The sequence below is a fragment of the Manihot esculenta genome, chromosome 6 (assembly GCF_001659605.2).
Source record: "Manihot esculenta cultivar AM560-2 chromosome 6, M.esculenta_v8, whole genome shotgun sequence".
Taxonomy (NCBI): domain Eukaryota; kingdom Viridiplantae; phylum Streptophyta; class Magnoliopsida; order Malpighiales; family Euphorbiaceae; genus Manihot; species Manihot esculenta.
In genome coordinates, this window is record NC_035166.2 from 20,979,590 (window position 1) to 20,998,401 (window position 18,812).

The 18,812-nt window shown below is 35.6% G+C and overlaps 2 protein-coding genes across 3 annotated transcripts; one reads left to right on the forward strand and one right to left on the reverse strand.

The window, feature by feature from the left end:
* Positions 1 to 4,464: 4,464 nt before the first annotated feature.
* LOC110617339 (clavaminate synthase-like protein At3g21360) lies at positions 4,465 to 4,791 on the forward strand. The gene has a single exon (XM_043957772.1). It carries the CDS (start codon positions 4,465 to 4,467, stop codon positions 4,789 to 4,791), a length of 327 nt encoding a protein of 108 aa, XP_043813707.1.
* Positions 4,792 to 6,225: 1,434 nt separating this feature from the next.
* Positions 6,226 to 11,510, reverse strand: LOC110617338 (protein decapping 5). Of its 2 annotated transcripts, XM_021760066.2 has the most exons (8): positions 11,142 to 11,509; positions 10,524 to 10,624; positions 9,666 to 9,737; positions 8,670 to 9,584; positions 7,693 to 7,758; positions 6,932 to 7,129; positions 6,709 to 6,819; positions 6,226 to 6,622 (listed from the first exon to the last, which is right to left on the reverse strand). In XM_021760066.2, the coding sequence occupies exons 1-8, from the start codon at positions 11,305 to 11,307 to the stop codon at positions 6,461 to 6,463; spliced, it is 1,791 nt and encodes a 596-aa protein (XP_021615758.1). In that variant the 5' UTR covers positions 11,308 to 11,509; the 3' UTR covers positions 6,226 to 6,460. The 2 variants fall into 2 exon arrangements, with proteins under 2 accessions (XP_021615758.1, XP_021615759.1); XM_021760067.2 differs by lacking the exon at positions 7,693 to 7,758 and having other exon boundaries at positions 11,142 to 11,510.
* Between the last annotated feature and the right edge of the window lie 7,302 nt (positions 11,511 to 18,812).

Sequence of the window (18,812 nt, forward strand, 5' to 3'; positions counted from 1 at the left end):
AGAAGGAGGAAGATAGAGAAGGATCAGAGTAGCGCAGCAGAAGCTTGTGGAGTTTAGGAACCTGGGAGTTCTTACTCCAGCGTTTGGTGTCTCTCTTTGGAGAGAAGCTTTAGGATTCGCTTGCTTGCTTGCATGCTTGTGTTGTTGTTTTAACATTCGGGGACGAATGTTTTTGTAAGGGGGGTAGAATGTAATACCCGGCTAGAATCCGGCATCGGGATTCCTGTCTTCCGGCGGAATCTAGGGTGTTGGATCTCTCTAGAAGGGGTAAAATGTGTTGTCTAAAATGTTTTTCACATGATTTCATGTTTTTAAAAGGAAATAAATTTAGTTTTGAAAGGAAAAAGACCAAGGAGGCAATTGCCAGGTTCGGCCGCCGAAAGTGAAGTTCGGCCGCCGAACATGGGAAGGCTTCGGGAGCGCCTTTGGCCTCCGAAAGTCTTATTTGAACGAGCCAAGGTTCGGCCGCCGAAAGTCAAGTTCGGCCGCCGAACTTGCATGAGTTAGGGGGCACGTTAGGCCGCCGAAGGTCTTCGACCAGGCCACCTATAAAGAGCCCTCAGATCGGAAATGGGAGAGTTTTCTCCCCATTCTCGAGCTCAGGTGAGTTTTTGTCCCCCTTTGGCCGTTTTCATCTTTTTCTTCATCTCCTTCATGTTTTCATGAGTTTTATTCTTGGTTTTAAAGAGTTTTAAGCTTGGATCAATGATTTGGAGCTTGGAGACCCCGGAGCTAGTTTCCTCCACATCTCCAAGGTTCGGGTCACACCAACCCTCGATCTCCAAGAGGTTAGTGTAGATCCTTGCTTTCCCTTATGTCTACTGAAGTTTGAAGTAAGTTTTATAGAGTTTGATGGTTGAGTTTGGGTAGAAATGCATGTTTAAGGTTTATGTGGATTTTATACCCAATGTATGTTATGTAATGTTTTAGATGTTGAGTTGTGTGGAACTAATCTTGTGGCATGTGTTGTTTACCACGTTATGTTATGGATGAGGACCCTAGTGGAGGTCTTATGTTTGTGGTTTGATGCATGCACAGGTTAGGTTCTAGTTCTTTGGATGTATCCCAGCTTGATGTATGTTATGTTGACCCGGCTAGAGTTTTGAGGGCTCTAGAAAAGGGGGGGGTTTCTTTATGTTCCCAGTTATGTTGCATACAGGACAAGCTCGGTTTATACATCATATGTTTCAGTTTTTATGTTAAAGTTTTATTCATGTATGGGATTTGACCAGGTGATAGGAGGTATGTTTGGCTTGCTACGGGTCCCGGCGGCCTTAAGCCGATCTGGATCCTAGTGCCGAGCAGTTTGGGGCCGTTACAAGAGGCGTACCGATTTCCGGGCTGTTACATAAAGATTTGGGATCTATGAAATATTTTTTGGGTCTGGAGGTTGCTAGATCTCCTTAAGCAACTATTTTTAGTCAGACAAAATACATTTCTGATGTGTTAAAAGATGTAGGCATGTTTTATTGTAAACCTGTCTATTCTCCTTTGCCTCAAGGATTGCATTTGACTCCTGATTCAGGAGAGACTCTTGATGAACATGATATGTACAGAAGACTGCTAGGCAGACTTCTTTACTTTAATCTCACAAGGCCTCATATATGTTATGTTGTTTAACATTTAAGTCAATTTATGAGTATGCCTCGAAGGCCTCATTGGGAGGCTGCTTTAAATGTGCTTCGTTACCTTAAAGGGTCCTTACACTAGGGTCTTTGCTTCCCTGTAAGCACTGATTTATCACTCAATGCATACTGTGATTCTAATTAGGCTGCTTGCACCTATTCGAGAAAGTCTCTCTCTAGGTATTGCATATACTTGGGCCCTTGCCTCATATCTTGGAAAACGAAAAAATAAACCACTATTTCTAAATCTTCAGTTGAGGCTGAGTATCGTGCAATGGCTAATATTGTATGTGGGCTTCTCTGGATTAGCTATATTCTACAGAACTTGCAGGTTATCACTTAGTTGCCTATTTCATTGCACTGTGACAGCAAAGCAGCCATGCATATTGTTGCTAACCCTGTGTTTCATGAGCGCAAGAAGCACATCTAGATAAACTGCCACCTCATCAGAGATCAACTTCAAAAGGGCTTTATACTGCCTAGTCACCTTTCTACTCAAGAGCAATTGGCGGGCATCTTCACAAAAATATTACTTGCATGTGGTCATAGCAATCTAACCTGTAACTTAAATCTTATGCCTTTACCGGCTTGAGGGGTGTTGAAACTATGTCGTATTGATTAAGAGTATAAATAAAACAGATATACTAAACCGTGTCGTTTCATTCATTATGGTTTCTGCTTCCAATGGGGCTGACATGTATTGCTGTAATTGATCGTTTCTAGTCAGTGAGTTGCACATGATGTGCATGTGGACTTGTGTATATAAGGAAGCGAAACTTCACTTTCATTTTTGAAATAAAATAGCTCTCAATGTTTTCTCTCTCCTTCCTCTCGCACAGGCAGAAGGTGATGGACGGTGAGACCATGTCCCTACTGCTTCAACCCTCGGATCCTGACAAAGGTGACATATCCTCACTTCTGGAGGCTCTCCAGAGGAACGAGGACTGGTTTGAGGATCTGATAATCAAAAACAGTGCTGTGCTTCTTCGAGGTTTCGACGTAAACAAAGCTGAAGGTTTCAACGATATAGTTGAAACTTGCGGCTGGGATGATATTCGTTACGTAGGACCTGCTCCAAGAACACACATTTATAAACGAGTTTGGACTGCCAATTTAATGAAGGACCTCTATCTGAGTTCATATACTACCATCATGAAATGGTTTTGATAAATTGATCAAGAGATTTAAGAACGGTTTCTGACAGATTATAAGTTTAATAAGCTAAAAATTAATACTTTTTGACAGATAAAATAATTTCCCAAGAAGGTGGTGCTTTTCTGCGAGATCCCACCACCAGAGGGAGGACAGACACCCTTTGTTTCTAGCTTTAAAGTATGCTAGAGGAGTTCCCTCAAGAAGTGGAAGGAATTGAGGCAAAAGGGCTTAAGTATACATTCACAGCTCTTAGCAACAGCGATACATCATCCATGAAAGGAAGAGGCTGGGAGGATGATTTTGGAACATCAGACCCTGCAGAGGCAGAGAGAAGGTATATTAATTCATATAGCTTAAGGATTAATTGAAGATGCATAAAGAACTAATAGTTCAGATGAAACAAAATGTGGCTGGTCAAAGAGAGCAATTTTTTAAATCAGGCATAAATTTAAAAAAAATTATCAATTTATACAGAATCTGAAAATATTTTTGGCAATAGCAACTAGTTCGCCACTCATAGTGTTTGGCAATTGCACTAGTTCGCCACCCATAATGTCGAACAAACATTGATTGAGCTTGTATTAGTGCCGAACAAGTTCATACGGGCACCCCTGAAAATTCTTCGACCCTCATAGTGCCGAAGAGTGCACATAGTGCCGAACAGTGCATGGTGCCGAAGAATCCATGCGCTTGCATGCACGGATGCATGCACCAATGCATGCATGGTTCACCAAAAGGAAATAAGTTATATTTTTAAATAAATATAATTAAGAACAAATTAAATTTGTTTAATATCTATTTAAAAAAATTACATTTATTAGATATTAAACATTATTTAAAATAACTTTAACATAAAATAAAATTAATACTAATCAATTTACATAATATTATAATATAAAAATAAAACTAAAATAAATTTAAAAAAAACTTAAAAAGAAAATAAATGAAGGATTTAATAATTTATTAATTTAATTTATTATATTTTTTAAAAATTATTAATGCTATTACAATTATATATTTTATTTTACAGATAAAATAATAAAAATTATAATTACATATTTTTTAAATTATATCATTATGAACGGATAAAACTTTTTATAAAAATTATCTTTTTAATCTCTTAAATTAAAATACTAATTAGTTTATTTTTAAAAATTTTCTACTTTATTTAATAAAATTTTTAAATTTACAAAAATTATATAAAAAATCATATTAACAATATTACTTAATTTAAAATATTTTTTTTTAAATTTAACATTTTAATTTATAATTTTATTTTTATATAAAATATAAAAAATATATATACATTTAAAAATAAATAAAAGTTTATCTAATGTTAGGCACTTATAGTGCCGAACATTGCCTTTGGTATGACCATGCCATCGCTTGCAGCATGCGCACTCTTTGGCACTCATAGTCCCGAAGAATTACCAGCATTCCAACTTGTTCGGCACTAAACTCGATCAAGATGAGTTCGCCATCCATAGTGTCGAACTTTAGTTTGTTCGCCACCCATTTAGTTTGTTCGACACTATGGGTGGACACTAGGGGTGGCGAACTAGCGTGTTCGGCAGTCATCCGTTGACACACAGAATCCGAAAATATTTTCGGATTCGGTATGAATTGATAATTTTTTTTAAATTTATGTATGATTTGAAAAATTGTTCGGTCAAAGACTCCTGAGATGGACGTGGAGTGGCTGCCAAATGGAGGCGTGAAGACAATTCTGGGTCTAAGACCTTTAACAAGGGTGTTTGAGGGAAGAAAAGGAAGGAGGATGTGGTTCAACACAGTAGTTGGAATGCATGGGAAGGAGCTGAGCTCAGCTTTGATGGCGGATGGAACTGAAATACCAGAAGAATTTGTGAAGAGATGTGGGGAAATCATTGAAGAGAGCATCCAATTCAAGTGGGAGGCAGGTGACGTTCTTTTTCTTGATAATTATGCTTTGCTTCATGGAAGAAGGCCTTCTTTGCCTCCCAGGAAAGTACTTGTTGCCACTTGCAAGTAGAGATTCAAGTTTGGCTGCAAGCCTGCAACTGCAGAGATAGTGCTAGCAATTCAGGAACTCTATTTGTTCACTTGTTCACGAAGAATAAAATGTGGAAATGGAGGAAAATGTATGACCAAAATAATTAAAAATAATCTACCCATTGGGTAGATGCACCTTTTAGTCAAAATTTGAATAAAACCCAAATTCTCTTCTCCGTTGCATTAAAATAAAAATTACCCAATAACAAAGAAAAAAGCTCTCAAAAACTCTTTTTTTACAAAATTTCTGAAAATAAAATGTGGATGACCCATCAATAGTTTTTGTATTGTAATATTAAAGTTATTTTTAACATTAATTATGATATTTTAATTTTTTATTTTCATCAAAATTTGAAAAGCGCTGAAAAAAAAAATTTTTTTCATCCTTCGCTATAGAGTTTTTTATGATTTTGAACAGTTCTGAATAGTTCTAAACTGATTAGAACATGTATATAAAACTTAAAAAGGATGCTGTTCAATTGCAGAGAGATTAAAAAAAGATTTAGAATTTCTTTTCAATTTCCTTCCGCGTACACAAGCAAATAAAACTCCAAAATGATATTTTCCTTCGTCCCGATTCAGAAAATAGGCATTAACATCAAAAAAATATGAATTTAATAAATAAAAAGGAAAAAGTAAGAATGTGTTACTCGTGCTCATAAAGCGATGATCACTCTCATTGGTTAAAAAAGCCATAAAATGCATGATAAAATTCAAATTTTTTAAGAGATTTTCAGTTGAAATTCTGCAAAATAAAAGAAATGAAAATGTGGAGTTTACATGTTAATTCTTATATTTTCTTGATTTGCAATAATTTAGTTATTAAAATTTAATTTCATCAGCGAAAACTAATCATTGCAACCAAATTGACTCTATTAGCTTCTTTTCAATGTAAACAATTTAATTCTTAAGCTTTATTTTATTACTGTAATAATATTTAATCAAATTTTTATATATAAATACTTGCATATTTAATAAAAATCAAATATTTTTATAATTATAACGAATATCCAGTCGCAATATTAAAAATAGTTAATAAGATTATAATTTACTTTTAGCATTATTTGTTAATAAAAAACAATATGTTTGTAACTCTTTAAAATAATTATAACAATATACCTTAATATAATATAAAATAAAATTTCAAGAATTTAGTGAAAAAAAATGTCACACCTTGCTCTTATTGATCCAAATCACGTAATTATGTAACTGGAAGGCAAAATGGGCCGATACTTCTTCATCGCGCCACCAAAACCCCATTTTCCAGCCCCTGAAATATAAAACTTCATGCTTTGTGTTAGGTTCATTACCTATTACGATTCCTGGATAAATGCCGACTTTTGCCCTAATCCTGGGTAACAAACAACTAATAGTTAAACAATCTAGAATACCAAGACAGATGAGACAAAAGATCTGACAGCTAAGTAATTCTTCAATTGAAATATAATTCTTCTCGATCAACTCCGCTAGGATTGTTACACGAAAGGGAACATGAATGCACTAAATGAAAAACACGCAAAACATCCTACCCCTTATTCTCTAGACAATCAGGAAAACACACTGCAAGCATAGCCCTGTATTAGTTTGTTGGTTCTTGGGCTATTGGGCTCTAAGTTTACCCCACTAACATCGCATATACTAACCACTGCCTAAGAACGATTAGGCATGGCCCGGCCACGGCCCCTCCCACCATAGCCGTAGCCATAGCCATAGCCATATCCCCTTCCATGATAAGATCCATAGGGACGGCCACCACGTGGAGGCCCACGGCCACCCCTACCTCCCCGATACCTTTGAAAGTCCCCAAAAGTCTGCAGAGATTAAACAAGCATCCACAATAAGTAGAGTCCACAAATTTTTCAAAGGTCAGAAACCTATGTATATAAATATGTATTACCTCTGTGTCTATTTTCAGTTGCTCAGAGAATCTGGTCCTTCCATTCTGAGAATCATGATCAAGCGCATTGCAGGAGAGTGTGTCGAAAAAGTCATCTTTGTTATAAAGAGGCTGTTTCAGCAAGATGAATATCAGAGCTCTATGAGGAAAAGCAAATAGAAAAAGTTTTCTGTTTGCAGAGATATATTTAGAATCAGAACAATGCAAAAAGAACGCCAATCACCTTAACTTCAATCTTAGTCAATTCATCATCATCTTCATATTGAGAATCATCTTCATCACTGTGTTTCCCATCTTCTCTGTCCTTTGAATGAGATTTGTTGCTCTTACCGAGATGACCCCATACTTCATCCTTCTTGAATTTCTCATTCATTGCCATAAAATCGAAATCCTCAGTAAATTTTGTCACAGGACGTGAACTCTGCACAACCAATTTCCATATTCCATCTTGTAATTAAAAGGCTCCATCTTGAAAATTCCCCGATATTTAAAAATGCAAATGACAAAATCATCATGCATATGAAAAATTTTTTTAAAAAAATAACCTACATATGCAAACCATCCATCCACTAAATGTCATACAACAAATTCAGGAACCACAAATTAGGAAAAACAGGATAGCTCTAATAACATTTGAGAGAATTAGCATGATAAGCTGCCGTAAGGGATCAGGCCAACTCGCATATTTTTTCACACAATGAAAACTAAAAATGTTATGTCCCGAAACAGAATGCATAAAAGAGTCATTAACTAGTACATGCACAATTTATCAGTACCAGTCACAAATTAGCTTAGCATAGTAAAGCTAATTAATACTCCAAATTTGGTAATATCATTGAGTAAATACCCCTTAACCAAACACTGAAACTCGTGAAACCCTCTGACAAATTAATTCAAATCTTCATGTGAGACATTCAAGTTCCTATACTATTTAAAATCACAAGTATTAGCATTGTCATGAAGAAAATGCATGAAAAACATTACCCCAGTTCCCCTTCCTCTTTCACGCCCCCTATAACCATGACGAGAATGAAAAGGAGCTCCATTTGGCTAGCAAAAATGAAGGAAAATCTGTTAGTCTTTAACGATACAGTTCAGCAAATGTATAAACAAAGGAAAGGTTGAATGCCGATCATGCAGTAAAGCAACTTAGGCCATACACTTACCAAGGAAGCACAATAGTACTGACACGCCATATACCTAGAACCCCCCCCCCCCCAACAACACACACACATGCACACAAAAAAATTATATGGATGGGGATAAAAGGATAAAAGTCTAAATCCACTAACCACATAGGTGTTGCTTAATAATCAGGTAAACATTACATAATCCAAACAGGAAAATCAAATTATCATACTATTGCATTGGGAAAAATGGTATAGAACTATGCCTTATCTTTGAAGGGTGCAGAGGAAGGATAGAGAAAAGGTAAGATGGAGCAGATAAGAAGCTATCTGCTGAAGAAATACCGAGAAAGAGTTTACAGGAGAGAGCATGACTCGTTAATTCCAGCAGTATAAAAACATGCCACCATGCATTCTTACTGAAAGCTGAACACAAACCAGAAAGACAAAAAGCAAACTCAAACAATCAAACTTATATATGGTCTAGGATTAGGAAACCAGTATGATAATGAACTAAAACTAGTTATTCTCTAATTCTCCACAAATAAACTTTCTCAAAACTTGTTAAAACAATTAAGTTAGAATACCACTTCCAATCATTACAGCTAATCCAATATTCCTCTGAAAAAGAATAATTATCTATCAAAATAATAACCGGTGCCTTCAAAGTAGAAAATCTTTAATATTACCCAAAACAAGCGTAAGTGTATATTTCCCAAAACACACATTATCAGCTGAGCCCACAAAATAGGTACAAGTCGCATGCACATGGAGAAGGCCAAACAGATAATTAACATTTACATGCCAACGCAACTTCTTGTGTTTAGAGCACACCTTGTGACTTGCCCGTACTGGAACAGGTAATGGGAGAATTGGTGGCTGAGCTTCCGTAACAGCTGGTACTGATGGTTCTGCTGATAATGTTGTTGATACTTGAACAACCTCCACATCTTTATGAGCTGTTTGGACAGGTTGTGATGAAGGGACCGTAGTCGATCCAGACTGCAACAGCTGACCAGGGGTTATCAATGAAGGTGTAGGTGTTTCTGTTCGAAGAGAACCAGAGACCACAACTGAAGATGTAGATTGAGTACCAGGTTTATAAGAGATTGGTGGTACAATGGTATTTAATTCTGGGCCTGAAGAAGTCAAAGGAGAGAGTGCCGGTAAGCTGGCACTTAAATTGGCTGCAGGAAGTGCAGAACTAGGAGACTTGTTAGGAATCAAACTAGGTAATGTTTCTGAAGCTAAACTAGCAGAAGGCCCTGGAGGTAAAGTTGAAGGCAAAGTTGATGGTGCTGAAGAAGTGGATGCTAAGTTAAGGGAACTAGTACCAACAGAAAGCAAAGGAGATTGAATATCCGATAAGGAAGTTGGCAAGTTTGAGGCTCCAGTGGGTAAAGCGGCATTAAAATTGGGATACTGCATTGGCTGCATAGGAGGCGGCATTGAAAGCCCAGGTGGCGCACGAAGCAAGGATTGCTGGTGTAAATGAGGAAGCCCGTTTGGAGGGCCATAGTAACCTTGCCAATACATTGGCATAGCAAGCCCACTCCCATTTGCATTTGGGGGAGGAGGTGAAGCTCCCCATGTTCCCAGGTTCCCTCCAGGTTGATATAAAGGCGGCCCACCTTGGAAATTAGGCCCGGGTAGTCCCATTTGAGCTGCGTGGGATCCAATCTCACTCAAAGACCCACTAACAGCAGGCGGCAAGCTTGCAGGTGTAGAAACTGGGCGAGGATAGTGAGACTGCATACGAGATTAGGATTTTTGAGGTTAACAAGTCGACTTAATTGTGCACAAAGTAATTAGGACTCTTCCTTCTAATACCTGTATAATAGCTGGATCATTGTTTATAGGTGGCGTAGGCTGAACAGGGGGAGAAGACTTAACCTGTAGGTCCTGCAAAAAGGAACAAAGAGGGAAATTCAGGGTTTAGTTGATTTAAGTATGAAAACTTCCAAGGATGGCCAATTATGCATAATGGAAGAAAAATGTTCATTAAACTGATAAGCTACAAAATTAAAATGGGCAGCAAATGTTGGATCTCTAACATGAGAAAACACTATATCTACCTTTAATTAACCCTCATAGACTTAAAAAAGGTAGTATTTGCCTCATTGCTACACATTGGACCACAACAAGTATTGGATATAGAAATATTTCGTCAATTACATTTTTCTACGGATATAAACTTCCAGTTCAGTATTCAAACTCTTGGAGTACCTACCTACTGTAAAAGTAATACAGAAACCTACATGTGGACCACACATTTGTGAGGAGTACAAAATCTCATGCCAATAAATTAATTATAATTTGTAAAAAATAAAAAATACTTGGAAAGTTTCATCCGATTAAGCTTCTAGGGAGATTAGATTAGTTCCCAACTACCTACCTTACACAACAAAACCACATCCAAAATCAGCTTATGCTCGGTTCACTAAAAGGATGGTCACATGTCACCATGTAGTAAGGTTTGTTGGGACTTAAGAAAAATAAGCATGGAGTTTTTCACTTATACACCATGGAGAAGAAAATAGGACTAAAGAACAATCAACTGAGAGATGGTTCAAATAAGTTTCCAAACTTTAATTCAATTGTTCTTGACTCATGAGCTCCTAATGATCATTGCTATTTGTCAGATGACAATTCCAGAATGGGCTATGTACAGATTTGTGTAAATGATACCTTGATGTCACTTCCACGGAACAATATGTACTCATAAACTTTGTCACTGGGAGGAATTTGCGGACCATCCTTTTTACGTCCTTCTGTTCCAAATGACCGCACTGCCAACATACAAACAACAAAATAACTAATGCATGCTACTCAGCTCAAGGCAACCATACACAACAATAATCGAATGCAAATCCAAAACATTCAACAAAAAACTATTTCCTGACGTGAAGTAGCATGGTTTCAAAAGTAAACTTTAATTAGAAATCATATAACATGAATTACTTCTTATACACACGCTTGCTTTCTAAAAGCTTATAAAATTGCAGAAAGACAATGCAATTGGCTGAAGCAGCACATTAATATATGATTGACTGAATTATCCTAATTGTACGGAAACAGCAAATTAGATTCGTGCAACAACGCAAAGCCACAAATTTCAAAACCAAGCCCTAAGTTATCTTGCACAAGAAAACTCAACCAAAAAGAAAAACTGGGCAAGAAGCTAGCGCAGTCAACGCAGGCAACAAAATTATTAGAACATCAAAAGCACACAACAAACTTTGGAGAAAAACAAATGAACTTAAGGAAATAAGAAAAATTCCCAAATTTTTTGTCAAAAACGAGTACCGTTTTTCAGTCCGATACTGGACTCTTCAGTGTTGATGTTGTAGAGAACGCCCTCGTATCTGATCTCACTCTTGGATGTCAAGCTTATCAAACTGCCAATGTAAGAATCGGCGGTCGAATTCGATCTCGAAGTCGACGCAGAATTGGTACTATTCTCCGTAGCCATAATAGATAAATCTCAAATCCAATACTGACCTAAAAATACACAGACATGCAGATATCTCTATCTATTAACAGAGATTCAGATGGAAACATCCAGAAACTGAACTCAAAGTACAGAGGGAGAAGATTAGGGTTTAGGTTATCTTTGCAATTACAGGTTCCTGTTTGTGGAAAAGCGAAGATCTAATAATATCTGCAATTTTTTTTTTCTGTTGCGGTTTTTGGTAATTTTACTGATGTATGATTATGTATCCAATGAGGGAGAGCCACGTGGGATACTTTTGGACCTGGTGGTCTTTTCGGTGGAATTTGAGGAGAAGTTGGGTCCAAAGAGTGGCGAGTTTTAATAAGCGAACGAACAGCAGAGGGGTTGCTATTATTGTAAGTAACCGGTATTCGGTTCAAATTGAAAAAATCGATCGAATCGAATTGGTTTAAAAATTTAATTTGATTTTTTATATATTTTGATTTGATTTTTAATTTTAAAAATTTCCGTTATTTCGGTTCGGCTATTAAATTATAAAAATTACATATTGAAAAAGTGATATTAATAATTAAAATTTGATATAAATTGGTTTCTAAGTTGCATACACTAAGTTATTTACTTTCAATTTTTTAATAAGCGTTCATTTTGCTAATTCCATTAAAATTAAAGTAATGATTAGAATTAATTAATAGAATTAATATTTTAACAGAATATCCTTTTTATAAAATGTTAAAAACCATACAACTAAAGTATACTTGATACTATCTTTATAAAAATATCTTAATTTCATAGATAAATACTTAAATTAAAAAATACTTAAGAATGGGCCGGAGTGAAAAATAAAAATTTATATAAAATTCAAGTCTGAATAGTTAAAATAAATTGAATAGTTTGATATGTGAGTAAGTTTAGTTTAAATGGTCTACGTATTTTTTATTTTTTTATTTATTTTTTAATAATGTATAATCCCTACCGTGCTACAGTGTCACATGTAGCTATCATAAAAAACTGTATGTTTGAATATATTGTTCAATTTCTCCATCATCAAACAGCTATTTAATTCTCTCCGATACACATGCGTGCTGACATGATTCAGGATGTAGATGGATCATTCTCGCACTGACCTATCAAGTCAGATAAGTTGAATCCCTCCTTATTGAGCCTGACCTACTTTAGCGTAGTCTGAAATCGCTTACCTAGTGGGTTCTAAGAAATTCTCCTACGAGAACTCGATTGCAGCAAAGATAATTAGACAAATTCTATGTTTAGACAAAAAATTAAATTTTTATTTTTCTTATTATACTGTAATTTGTAAGGATATTTTTATAGCGTATTTTTTATTTATAAAAAAATTATATTACAATTGTAGGAAAATCTTTTACTTATTAAAATGTATTTTTATATATTTCCATATGAACCAAAAAGAAAAAAGGAATGAGGATTTGGCTAAAATCTTTTTTTATTATTATTTATAGTTTTTTAGTAATGAAGTAAAACTGTAATTTATATAATATGAGTAAATTGATGTTTTTATTTATTTTATTTTCATTTTTTCTCATGGGAAATAATTATTTAACCATTAGAATGAAAAATAAAAAAAATAAAAATAAAATACTGTTTTTGCATAGGGTAAAAGGAAAACACTATTTCTAAAAAAATAAAATAAAAAACACATAATGGAAAAAACTTTGAGCTGAAATCACATATATATCTATAAAAAAAATTTTGGCTTGAAGTGCTGAATTTGGATATGCAGAAACATACGTTTAAGTGGGAGTAACACGGTAATACATATAAATTACTATAATTATTTAATTTATTTGAAAAAATAATAATTGTAATTTTACAAAATCCATTTAAACATAAGTGTTATTTTTTTATTTGTTTGTCATTTTACATAAATAATTTTATTTAGGGTACTGGTGTAACTAAAATAAAATTGTGTTGCGATTATCAATAGGTAAAAAAAAATGTTGAGTGATTGACATCTATAACAACTATTCCGACGCTCAAATCAGTAAATTAAAAAATAGGTAAGTATAAGAAATTATTTAGAATTAAAAAATAGTTGTATAACAATTATATACCTTTGTTTATGTGATCCTTAATTTTTATATTGTATGAAAACGGAGTTAATTATAACATTTTTTGAAAATCTGGCTAGTGCCAGCTAATTAATAGGAGATTCCATCAGTGATTGCAAACCTTGACAAAGAATCGAATGCTATGATGTTTGGGTTTTCCTTTCTATGGGTAGAACCGCGTATCGGCTTATTAAACTCTTGTCACATAACTCTGTCTTATGATGACAACTTATGACTTATTTTGGACGATTGTTGCATTATATCAGAGGTCACTCTGCTGGTCATCGATTCTTCATATTCAAATGTGACAGTTGTCTTCATGATCTGGGGCATGTGGCTAACTTAGATTGATATTTCCCTACTCATGTCGCTTCGCCTGCTCCTATCCATCAATGATGACTATCTTGTTTCTCGAGCTGCAATTAAAGCCTATTGTCGAAATCGATATATAAAAACCCTTCTTATTCTCCGAATATCACTTTTGCTCACAACTTACATTTTTGTTTTAGAAAAGACTCGATTTTTCGTTCATACTTCCTTGCTTTCAAGATAATTCAGGTTTGCTTTTTTTTTTTTAAATGAATAGGAATACTTCCTCTTCTTCTCTTTCTTCTGGTGAAGATTCTACCTCAAGCTCCTCATCCAGCGGCTCCATCCGCATTCCGGCTCCTATTATTCCACTGGGAGCGTGATATGGATCCAATAGGGCAAATTTCTAACAATGGTGTGGAGCAAACTTATGTCATTCAAATGGATCTAAAATGGGTTCAAAATCATATTTATATGATCCATATATATTTGGGGCGTGCTTCAACTCATATGAGACAGATTTGATGCAACACTTGCAATCATAGGCTTAGGGACCTAATCAAATCTATGAGCTAAAACTACACAAAGGGAAGCCTAAAGTGAAGATCAAGTAAGACTTTTGTGAAGATTCAGCTTTGTTATGATGGGATTGCTATATTTTTATTATTTAACACTTGTTTTATTTTAGCTTTGTTTGGCCTTGTATTCTGGCCATACTTTATCTTTTAAGTTTTAGAGTGTTGGGCCATATTTTGGGCTTATGTTTTAATACTTATGTGTTATTTTAGTGTGTGACTGGGTTTGGGCCTTATGTGTTTAAGTCAGGTCCAAGAAGGGTGTCTTAGGGTTTTATTTGTTTTTCTCCTTACTATATAAGGATAAGAAATAATTGTAAGAGGCAGCTTTTAATCAAAATTTCAGAATTTTTCTCATGCCTTTGGCGTGTATTGCTTTGAGTGAGAGTGAGGATTTGCTTTCATCAATTGCACCAGGAATCTTGGCTTACTTATCAACTATTTGTTGTGGCGTTTGTCAGATTCTCATCTAAATCCTTCGATCATTAGTGTTTCAGCTTCTCTAAGTTTGGGGTGCCATAGAAGGTGGGTTTATCAAATCTTTGGATTCCATATCTACTTGTGCGTGTGGGTTTGAGGCTTGTGCCATAGGGTTTCGCGTCAGTTGGTATCAGAGCCAAAGTGAGGTAAATTCTTATTTATCTTAGGATCTAGAGTTTTTTTTTTTAGTTTTTCCTTTTCTTCCTTGTTGATTTCAGTGAAAGCTTGCGTATTCATGGCTGCACATTCTTGATAAATTATCACATAATATCTTTTGGAAGAAAAATTTGAAATCCAAAAAAAAAAAAGAAAAACGAAAAAAAAATCGTCTTTGCCATATTTATCTTGATCTGGCCGAAATTGTGATATGCTTCATTTTTCATCTATATTTTCTTACCTATCTCAATTGATTGTTGTAGTTTATGGGAATCAAGTTTGAATTTTGAATTGGGTTGAATCCAGATTAGGAGATAAAAGAAATTTGTCTATTCCTTAAGGTGCACATTTAAGGCAATTGCATCTAAATCAATTTGATGTCAAATCCTTCTTTTAAAACCAGAATTTTCGTCCATGTTTCTGATCTAAGTGAAATTACATTTTTCTTTCTGATTCTATTTGTGGGGTTTTGATACTTTCCTTTTTGGGTAGATTTATATAGATCCATATTTAATTTGCTTTGAAGTGAATTAAATTCAAACTTTTATTCAGGTTCATTTTTTTTTTTTGAATTCTAAGTTTCTTTTTTGGTTTAAGCTTGCTTTTGCTTCCTTGACATTGCTGGAGTATTGTTTGCTTGGGTCTATACTCTAGGTGATATTTTTCAAGTAGCACAAAGCCTAGTTCGTGTCTTACTTTCCAAATTGTCAGTGTCTTCTTTTTAGTTTTTTGCGCGCTTCCTTCTTTCTTTAGGTTTTCTTCTTTGTTTCATTAAACGCACCTTGTGGTTGGTTGGTTGACCTTAGTTTCTGAAGTGCAATTGAAGAATCAGCAAAAGAATGGTAAGAGTGCAAACACTTGAGTACTTTTTTTTTAACACAATATTTGCTAGTTCTTTTTGTTCTTTGTTGATTTAAGGTAGGATGAATAAAGACTAGAATGTGGTGGATCGTACTGATGGAAGTGGATCGAATATGGGTAACGATTATAAGCTCTTTAAGAAGTCAGTCAATGGGGAGTTACAAAGGCTTAATAAGACTCTTGAGAGGTTGACTGAAATTATGGAGAGTTTGAATGTTTCACAAGCTTCCACTTCTACAAGAATACCTCAAAAAACTCCTAATTGCAATAATGACTGTGATGATTCGGATGTGTTGGTTAATAATGTGTTGCTTGCTGCACATTGTGAGATGCTTGTTGCTAGGCGTGCTCTGAATATGCAGGTTAAGGAAGAAAGCCTAGAACAACGGGAAAACATATTTTACACTAGGTGTTTGGTTAATGGAAAAGTGTGTACTCTCATTATTGATGGAGGTAGTTGCACAAATGTGGCTAGTGTGTATATGGTGGAAAAATTGGGCTTGGCTTCTATTAAACACCCTAAGCCATATAGATTGCAATGGTTGAATGATTGTGGAGAGGTTAGGGTTACACGCCAGGTGGTTATACTATTTTCTATTGGTAGGTACAAGGATGAGATCTTATGTGATGTGGAACCTATGCAGGCAAGCCATATGTTGTTGGGTAGACCGTGGCAACATGATAGAAAGGTGCAACATGATGGGTTCAATAACAAGTACTCATTCACTCATGAAGGACAGAAGGTTATACTCGCTCCTTTATCACCTCAAGAGGTATATGTTGATCAAATAAAGATGCTGGAGAGGGAGAGAGAGGCTTCGGGCTTGGCCACAAAGGGGAGTGAGAGCTTGAATTCTGCGGAAAAAATGAGAGAAAAGAGTGAGTTTGAGGGTAAAGAGGCTGGAAAAGAATCAAGACTAGTTCAAGGAGGGAAGGTGGAGAAAGAAAAGGAGAAAGAAGAGGCTAAAGTTCCAATCTCAACTTCCATAGAGATTGAAATTGAAGAGGAAGTTGTAATGCATGAATCTAATGTAGTTGTTGTTGAGAATTCCATCAATGAACTTATAGAAGAGGTTGTAAATGATGAGGGACATGAGGAGCACGTAATTGATGAGGTGGAGGAGGCGAATGGGACTGTTTTGGAAGTTGTAGAGGAGAATGGGTCACATCCACAGGATCTTTCTATGACTAATATTTTTATGCCCAGTTCATTTGTTCTTGATGTGCAGGTTGTTGATGAAAACATTCATGACGAAAGTTTTATCCTATTTCCACCTATTCAAAAGGAGGTCTTTGAAGATACATGGGTTCCTAAAACTTCACTTTTTGACATAAATATCAGTAAGATTCTAGGACGAATCTTTTCTAAAGAAGGAGAGAATGATATGGATCCAATAGGGCAAATTTCTAACAATGGTGTGGAGCAAACTTATGTAATTCAAATGGATCTAAAAGGGGTTCAAAATCATATTCATATGATCCATATATATTTGGGGCGTGCTTCAACTCATATGGGACAGATTTGGTGCAACACTTGCAATCATAGGCTTAGGGAGCCTAATCAAACCTATGAGCTAAAACTACACAAAGGGAAGCCTAAAGTGAAGATCAAGTAAGACTTTTGTGAAGATTCAACTTTGTTATGATGGGATTGCTATATTTTTATTATTTAACACTTGTTTTATTTTAGCTTTGTTTGGGCTTGTATTCTGGCCATACTTTATCTTTTAAGTTTTAGAGTGTTGGGCCATGTTTTGGGCTTATGTTTTAATACTTATGTGTTATTTTAGTGTGTGACTGGGCTTGGACCTTATATGTTTAAGTCAGGTCCAAGAAGGGTATCTTAGGGTTTTATTTGTTTTTCTCCTTACTATATAAAGATAAGAAATAATTGTAAGAGGCAGCTTTTAATCAAAATTTTAGAATTCTTCTCATGCCTTTGGCGTGTATTGCTTTGAGTGAGAGTGAGGATTTGCTTTCATCAATTGCACCAAGAATCTTGGCTTACTTATCAACTATTCGTTGTGGCGTTTGTCAGATTCTCATCTAAATCCTTCGATCATTGGTGTTTTAGTTTCTCTAAGTTTGGGGTTGTAACGACCCAAAAATCGGACCGCTACCGACGCTAGGATCCAGATCGACTTAAGGCCGCCGGGACCCGTAGCAAGCCAAACATTTATCCTGTAAACCTGCTTAATACCATACATGATCAACACATACATAAAACTTTTGAACTGTTCTTTCCATTCAATCACCAAACTCAACCTGTGCATGCACTATTCATAAACATAACATTAACCCCACCTTGGAGTCCTCATCAATGCTCCAATGGGGTGACATAACATAAATTAAGTTTGGTTTACAATAATCATCATTAAACATTAAGATCATGTACTAGAAAGGGATTAACATAATACTATGGTCAAGCACAACTCTAAACTTTCATAAGCATCATTACATAACATTTCTATATCATACTTTTACATTACATCATATCCATGTCCACATCTAGCTATTACATAACACATGACTCTACTCCTGCTGACCTCCTGGTCTACCCTGTACCTGCAAACCTAGGGGTTAAGGGAGAGGGGTGAGCTATAAAGCCCAGTGAGCAGAATAATTAAACATTCAATTTAAATTCCATGCTTTCATGAAATGCAACATATCACAAACAATTCACATCAAGGATGAACTTGTCACCAATAGCCCACTACTCATTCCAATAGTGCCAGGGGCGTAGACTGGGCCTCACTGGTCTTTCTCTTACATTACATTCATAACATAACATTCCAATATGCCAAGGGCGTAGAATGGGCCTCACTGGTCTTTCTCTTACATAGTGCCAGGGGCGTAGAATGGGCCTCACTGGTCTTCCATACCGTATCACATCATATCATAACGTAGTGCGGCTAAAGGATCATCCAACATTCATCCACATCAACAGCATATTATGCAATGCAACATATTCGTGAATTCTAATGCAACCACCCTAGTATATCTTATGGCATTCATGATGCGTGTATCATGCTCAGAATTTATTTATTTACTTTGAAAT